Source organism: Bombus terrestris, chromosome 6, assembly GCF_910591885.1.
Source record: "Bombus terrestris chromosome 6, iyBomTerr1.2, whole genome shotgun sequence".
NCBI lineage: Eukaryota > Metazoa > Arthropoda > Insecta > Hymenoptera > Apidae > Bombus > Bombus terrestris.
In genome coordinates, this window is record NC_063274.1 from 4,849,548 (window position 1) to 4,857,365 (window position 7,818).

Genomic DNA, 7,818 nt, shown 5'->3' on the forward strand with positions numbered 1-7,818 from the left:
TTGTTTTATTATTTGGACATGCCCATTACAATAAATTTTTGCCTGTAAAAAAATATATTTACTATTTTATTTAATGTATTTTCATAAAGAAACTAGTAAGCAATATTTTTATTATACTTTAAACTGTAATTTACGAAAATTATTGACATATATATAATTTACATGTATAGTTCACATATATATGCAGTAAAAATTTTTTTTATTATGATCATATAACATGTTAATTATTAAACATTTTTGTATGCAATTTACAAACATATAAAAAGTACTAGTATATATTTATTATTATTATCAAAGATTTATTACCTAAAATAATCCCAAAATACAATAAATTATGTTACATTTATAGACGTATGGTCATTTATATACAATATAGTAATATTTGCAATAGTTATGAAGGAACACAGTCTTTACAATCATTATCTCGATTGATTTAGTTTTATTTTCGCCAGTATTGTGCAAACTTGTGTAATTGTTCCACTAATACTGCCATTACAGCTGTTACTGATAAGTCCAAAAGATTATGTACATAATGCACTGCTTCTTCGTCGCTCAAATCCAATCGTAGTTTATCTTGAACTTTTTTAACAGCTTTATCTGGTTCTAAAGCTATGTCTGGTACACTAGCATCAACCATTAACGAAAACAAATTTAGAATTAAATTTGCATGTCTGCGCAAATGTAGAAATGCAGTGTAACATTGTTTTCGAAATTCATGATAATGTTCCGAACCTACGCCCCCCATAGCTTCAACCATCTCTTTACTCAATTTCATTGGTGGTGGTAAAGGCTTTGGATCTCGACCCAAAATATAGCCGAAATCTATATGAAAGAGTTTACCTGAAATATAAATGTTATTCGATTTTATGAAATGCTTACAATTTTATATATGTATGTTTATTGATTTCATAGCTTATATAACTAAGAAATTTATACCAGAAATTACCTGACGTTGTTAAGAGTAAATTATCTAAATGTCGGTCACCAACACCAAGTACATATGTGATAATGCAGTAACCGGCTGAAATTTTATGATTTTATATAATTCAATTTGATATAAATTATTTCGGGAAGACAATTCTTACCACAACTTCGAACATAAGTATCCATAACTTCAGGTACAACACCATAAGGGCCATTTTCGGATGGATGATGTTTTCGGAAAAAGCTTAATATGGAACCTTCACTAGCTAGAACTTCTGCAACTGTTGTAGATTCAATAAATTGTAAAAAACCATGTCTAGTACTTGTTGCAAGTACCCTAAAAATAAAGTAATTCATATTTTAAATAACGTTATATGTTGACAGATTGTTCTAAGAACTTTTACCTATAAGGAGTAAGTTTTAAATCCAAATTTTCTCTTCTTAATAATTTATCCATAAGTGCAATTGTTTGTAAAATTAATTGATCTTGTCTGAGGTCATCGCCATGTTTAAAAATCGCAATGTATTCGCTGTTTTCCGTTGTTAAAAATGTTAATTTAGAAGGCATAAGAGCTGATTTAAAAAGACTGGCTCTAAAAAATAACTTACATTACTTAAATATATCATATATCATTATTATGGAGAAAGAATTGCACATACTTTTCAGGTATAATTCCCTTGATACAAATTTCTGGATCCAAGGGAAAAGGTATTGGTTCAAAATTGGAAAAATTGATTTTAAATGCTGGATCCGGATCTGCCAATAATATCCTGAGCCGGTCAGTTTTCTTTTTACGATTTCCGCTTTCTCGTGCAACTGCTTTTACCAATGCTACTAATTGATCAATAAACATTTTTTGGCGTAAAAGAAATGCTCTTCTTTTTTGCCAAACAGCATTTCCTTGTGCTAGCATCATTGAAAACATTGACATTACAGTATTATACATTTCTTTAACACGAGTATCTTGTTTTGCACTTATTGATGGATCACTTTGATCTTCACATTCAATAGAGAGATACCAATAAAAGTAATTAGCCAGTGTAGTATTTTGGCATGCACGAGTAATCAGAAAAGATGCTAAATCCATAAGAGAATCTTGACTTGCTGAGAAATGTCCACTTTCAGATTCACTGGACTGTAAATCATGCATAATTATTCGTAACAAATTAGAGAAATTCATTGTTTATACTATAAAATTACTTACTGTTGTTACAGCTGTAGATGAAGAATCATTAATTTGTACTTCTCTATCTAATTTTTCAACTTTTTCAGATTCCTTTTCTTTTATTAATGTCTGATGTGCCCTTTTGATGCTTTCAAAATCTTCATACTTCAAAGCTTGTACTAATTGCAACAAATACAACATTAAGTCATCATCAGGTGCTTGATTAAGTCGAGTAATAGCATATCTTCTAACAGCTGGATGTGTAAATGCTGGGCCAAGTAACTCTAATGCATCTTCAGGGTCAGGTGGTGCCCATAATGCTAACATTTCTAATGCTTGTCGTTCTTCTCCAGCAACTTTCCAATTTACGCATTTCACGAATTTTGTTAAAGCCTTCTTTTGATTTGACAAATAAAATCTATATTTCCAAATAAGATCTTGTTCTTCTGTAGAAAGAGCCGTTGTTGGCGGATAACTTAATATTATGTTTAAAGCATCACGAACATTTGAAGTTGGTTTTAATTCTCGAGTATGGCCACCGCTTCGTAAACTTCGAGCCAATTTATGATGTTTTGCTTCCACAAGATTTTCCTAACAATAAAAATATATGAATGAATATAATAATTATACATATACTACACATAGATATATATAAGATAATGATTTAAGGGTAAGCCAAATAATAAGAACTGACTTTTTTATTTTTTCTCTTTCTTGGAAATAATTATAGCTTTTATGATAATAATCATAAATAAAGTTGAAATCTATTGTATATTTTATATAAAAGTTTGTAATTATACTTACTTGCAAAATTTCATAATCGGGCAAAGTTACAACATCTGGTTGTGATCTGTGTTGAACAACTTCATCCCCATCTTTTTCGTAATACACTATAGAGTACTATAAATATATATAAAATATTTAAAATATTTAGATTAATAATAAAATTTATAACAAAATTATAAATAACAATTATATAATAGCCTATAGCACCAAAATTTAAAGTTTTTCATACCGGTATTCCATCCATAGTAATTTCTGGAAACTCAATCATTAAGTACAAGTATTCAGATGCTCTTTTCTCTCTTTCATTAATTAACTCAATTTCTCTAAATGTTAATCGGTCCAGCCAGTCAACTTTATTCATTTGACCATTCCTGTGCTTCTTGACAAGTTTTGCTAATCGTTGCATTTGTTCTTTCCCATGATCTCTAGTTTTTCCTGGTGTACTAGTTAGTACACTACCATCTGCTTCTACCCCAGGCCACACTCTAAGGTCTAGCATTCCTTGACGAAACACTCCATGTTTTCCAAATAAAGATATTGTTGTACCACCAACTGGTAATTTTCTACCAGGTCCAGCACAGTCATATAAACTTATACATAATTGAGCATCTCGTGGTAGATCAGAATAAGAAATCGGTAGAGTTACCCATTGATTCCAACTAAGAAAATTCATATATATATTACACGTATTTTAGAAAAATACTGTCACCATACTTCCAAAACAATAATACATACTTCCAACGTGATGTGAAATGTTTATATGCTGTATGAACGGGTAAAGCAAGTGGTCTACCACCAGCCCACACCTGTAAAGAAGCTGCTAAATCCCCACGTCCTCCATTGGTTCCATATAGACCAGAGTATTTCAACATAGGGTCGATAAGCAATTTATCATATTCTGGTCGTTGTCTTTTTCCTTCTAATGTTCCTCTATGAAAAGGAAAATGTACTATATTAGAATAATTTACATTAAAATTGATATGTATTCATATGGCATTTTAATTAAAAGATCCAGATAATCTGTAATGAAATATTTGATTGTCTGTACTACATTTAAATTAGAATTTGTAATCGGATTATTTTATATTTTATGATACTACCAGTAGTCCACCTGTTTTTATTGGGGAAATACATTATGGAACATTTATTATGGTAACCTGATAGCAGCTGATACTGACACTTATTACATTTCACACACTTACAATTAAATCTTACATTTTAATTTGTATTTTCGTGTCTAACGAAGAACTGTACACATAGAAAAACTTATCATTAATATCTTCCATCATTTTATGAAATTACAAAGTTAACATATTTCTCTACTTCACATTTTCCATCATTCTGCCGCGTCTATTGTGCTTAATACATTGGTATATATACCATACTGTATGAAGGAATATTGCTACCATAGGGATGTGATATATGTACGTACATAACATATATAGGTATAAATATTTCCTAATAGAGTCATCTATAGTATTTTTAGTAATATAAAAAGTTATGGTAACAGATGTTGGTAACAATTTTTATATTATCGATTGTTAATCAGAAAGTTGTATCACAACTTTCATGCTTTCGTTTATAAGTAGGCAACTTATCATTTGTAAACAAAGTTATAGCATTACACAAAATCTGTATAAATAGTGTACAAAATACATAATTTTAATTTTACTTCTAATTTTGTTGCAAATTTACTAATAATAAAGATTTGTCTTTTTTATCAAATATTAAAGATATTATACAAGTACTATGAAACAAAGATATTATAAAATTTATTTTTATTATAGTATTATAATATCTAATATTTTACTATTTCTTTCTATTATAATTTTTTATTGTTATTTACTTCACTATCAATACACAATATGTTTTTGTGAATATGTTTCTTATTCTTACAATCTTGTTGTATTTTGACAGATAAATAAATCATAAAACATAATATTTCAATATAAATATTTATTATTGAAATACATATAGCATTGCTTGAATAAAAAGTAAGTAGTTATTTTATTCCTGTTTTTGTATTATTGTAAATTAAAAAAATTTTAATAAAAGCAAAAGCAGAGAGGAAATTCTTCTCTGGCAAAAGCAACCATAGGGATATTTCACATTTTTGTTGGCAATACCCATTTTACTGAAGTATATTTCATTCTAGGAATATTCTTCAATCGTCATCCCCATTTCTAACCAATTATTACGAGTTCTCGTCTTTCGTTTTCTTCTGGAAAAGTCAGACGTGTACTTAACTATCATTTTTTGTCATAGTATTTTACTACTATAGTAATTGAAGAAAAATGTTTGGATCAGGGGCTGCTCCGATCGTAGTACTGAGTATGTAAAACAATTACGATTTTGGTTGTCATTTATTTCAATAGTGAGATTAAGAAAAATTTATTTCGTTATGTCGTGTGCTTTGATTATTGCAGGTCAAAATACGAAAAGGGATACCGGTCGAAAAGTTCAGAGAGAAAATATACAAGCTGGGAAGGTGAGTCTGTACGATGCATAATTTACGTACATATTTGCCTTTTAAGGCCTTCATTAAATATCTATACGCCCACGTGTATATTCTGTACGAATAACTTTCGTTACGAAAAATTGATGCTACGTAATAATATAAAATATAGTATTTATAACATTTATGACAAATAAGGTCGGAATAAAATTTATATATCAAATATTAAATAAATTACTTTAAAATTGAAAACGAATATGAACTAATTCTACATTATTTACATATTTAGGTGTTTTTTAAAAATAAATTTAAATAAATTTATTTTACATTTAACATGAATCTACGAATTTTTAAATGTTGTATCTTTCTATAAAGGCCATTGCAGATGTTATTCGAACATGTTTGGGACCACAAGCTATGTTAAAAATGTTGATGGATCCAATGGGAGGTATAGTTATGACCAATGATGGAAATGCTATATTACGAGAAATAACGGTACAACATCCAGCTGGAAAATCTATGATAGAAATAGCTAGAACTCAAGATGAAGAAGTTGGGGATGGCACTACATCGGTTATTGTATTGGCAGGAGAAATTTTAGCTACTGCTGAACCTTTTCTTGAGCAAAATATGCATCCTACAATTATAATAAGAGCATTTCGCCAGGCTTTGGAAGATATGGTGGCTATTCTCAATGATCAAGTCAGCATAGATCTGGATTGCAACAATAGAAGCAAATTGATTCAGGTCATTAATTCCTGTGTGGGCACCAAATTTATTGGACGTTGGTGTGAATTGGCATGTCAAATTGCTTTAGATGCAGTTTATACTGTAATGCTTGAAGAGAATGGTAGAAAAGAAATAGATATAAAACGTTATGCAAAGGTGGAAAAAATTCCTGGTGGCACTATTGAGGATAGCACTGTTCTTAAGGGAGTAATGTTCAATAAGGATGTTACTCATCCAAAAATGAAAAGATATATTAAGAATCCAAGAATAGTTCTATTGGATTGTTCCTTAGAATACAAAAAAGGAGAATCTCAAACTAATATAGAAATAATGAAAGATACAGATTTTACCAGGATTTTAGAATTGGAAGAGGAGTTTGTTAAGAAAATGTGTGAAGATATTATATCTGTAAAACCAGATGTAATAATCACTGAAAAAGGAGTATCAGATTTAGCACAACATTATCTTGTTAAAGCTGGAATTTCTGCTATCCGTAGATTGAGGAAAAGTGATATTAACAGAATTGCAAGAGCTTGTGGTGCAACTGTTGTTAATCGTACAGAAGAATTACGAGAGGAAGATGTTGGTACTAGAGCTGGTCTTTTTGAAATTAAAAAACTTGGGGATGAATACTTTTGCTTTATTACAGAATGTAAAGATCCTAAAGCATGCACTATAATTTTGAGAGGTGCCAGTAAAGATGTGTTAAATGAAACTGAAAGAAACTTACAAGATGCTCTTCATGTTGCAAGAAATCTTCTTATTGAACCTAAATTAGTACCAGGTAATATTTATTATTAATATAGCATAATACACAAAACGCGCATGTAAAATATGTATTATTATATTGTATTTGTATTCTTATACATAAAGGTGGAGGAGCTGTGGAAATGGCAGTATCAAGGCTTCTAACAGAAAAAGCAGCAAGACTTGCAGGTGTAGAGCAATGGCCTTACAAAGCAGTGGCACAAGCATTAGAAATAATTCCAAGAACGCTTGCACAAAATTGTGGAGCAAATACAATCAGAACCTTAACTGCATTACGGGCAAAACATGCCACTGAAGGAATGACATGGGGTATTGATGGAGAAACTGGTCAATTGGTAGATATGAAAGAACGTGGAATTTGGGAGCCTCTATCTGTGAAACTGCAAACATATAAAACAGCTATTGAAACTGCTATTTTGCTGTTAAGAATTGATGATATTGTATCAGGAAGCAAGAAGAAGAAATCAGATAATGAGCCTGGTCAACCTGCACAAGTTTCAGAAGAATCTATGAAAGATTAAAAACACTGAATTTATATTGCACTTGCAAAGCTTTTATTTGTTAACATTTCATAATTCGTATTCATGATAATTTTATCAAAACTTAATTCATGTTTATGAGAAGCATTATTTGCCTGTCTGTATGCATTTTCATAATAATAAAAATACTTTAAGGTATTAAAAATTGATGCAAATATTATATCTATTTATATATTGTTTTCAGTAGTTCATTTCCTTATCCGTATCAACAATGTTTCATAAACTGTCTCAGTGCATGTTTAATATATAGCAAAATAATAATATGATACTGCTTAAATATTATGTTCTGAATCTTTATGTACCTATCACTTTCACATTTACATTATAATACTTGTTATTAACTTCAGTTCCACCAAATGGGTAAATATTTTTATTCAAAATTTTGATCTTTATAAATTTTTAATTATTCTTAAATTTTATGTTCATATGTCAGTGTCTCAAATAGCTTGAA

General features: G+C 29.6%; 2 protein-coding genes across 3 annotated transcripts; one reads left to right on the forward strand and one right to left on the reverse strand.

Annotated features, from left to right (window-relative positions):
* Positions 1-259: 259 nt before the first annotated feature.
* LOC100642247 (phosphatidylinositol 3-kinase catalytic subunit type 3) lies at positions 260-4,265 on the reverse strand. Of its 2 annotated transcripts, none has more exons than XM_003395933.4 (10): positions 4,092-4,265; positions 3,612-3,806; positions 3,106-3,535; positions 2,895-2,990; positions 2,130-2,681; positions 1,585-2,060; positions 1,329-1,517; positions 1,086-1,261; positions 947-1,021; positions 260-840 (listed from the first exon to the last, which is right to left on the reverse strand). In XM_003395933.4, exons 1-10 carry the CDS (start codon positions 4,163-4,165, stop codon positions 440-442), a joined length of 2,664 nt encoding a protein of 887 aa, XP_003395981.1. In that variant the 5' UTR covers positions 4,166-4,265; the 3' UTR covers positions 260-439. The 2 variants fall into 2 exon arrangements, with proteins under 2 accessions (XP_003395981.1, XP_012164589.1); XM_012309199.3 differs by having other exon boundaries at positions 4,079-4,235.
* Positions 4,266-5,017: 752 nt separating this feature from the next.
* On the forward strand, positions 5,018-7,522 carry LOC100652074 (T-complex protein 1 subunit gamma). Its single transcript, XM_003395930.4, has 4 exons — positions 5,018-5,207; positions 5,303-5,364; positions 5,707-6,844; positions 6,934-7,522. Exons 1-4 carry the CDS (start codon positions 5,171-5,173, stop codon positions 7,347-7,349), a joined length of 1,653 nt encoding a protein of 550 aa, XP_003395978.1. The 5' UTR covers positions 5,018-5,170; the 3' UTR covers positions 7,350-7,522.
* Positions 7,523-7,818: the final 296 nt, after the last annotated feature.

Bases quoted from the DNA above. Each gene is read 5' to 3' on its own strand.
- LOC100642247 (XM_003395933.4), bottom strand. From the start codon at position 4,165: ATGATGGAAGATATTAATGATAAGTTTTTCTATGTGTACAGTTCTTCG. The intron at 2,991-3,105 runs GTATGAAAAACT...ATATATTTATAG, and splicing joins TTACTATGGATGGAATACCG to TACTCTATAGTGTATTACGA. The intron at 2,682-2,894 runs GTAAGTATAATT...TTTTATTGTTAG, and splicing joins CCGATTATGAAATTTTGCAA to GAAAATCTTGTGGAAGCAAA.
- LOC100652074 (XM_003395930.4), top strand. From the start codon at position 5,171: ATGTTTGGATCAGGGGCTGCTCCGATCGTAGTACTGA. The intron at 5,208-5,302 runs GTATGTAAAACA...TGATTATTGCAG, and splicing joins TGCTCCGATCGTAGTACTGA to GTCAAAATACGAAAAGGGAT. The intron at 5,365-5,706 runs GTGAGTCTGTAC...CTTTCTATAAAG, and splicing joins AAAATATACAAGCTGGGAAG to GCCATTGCAGATGTTATTCG.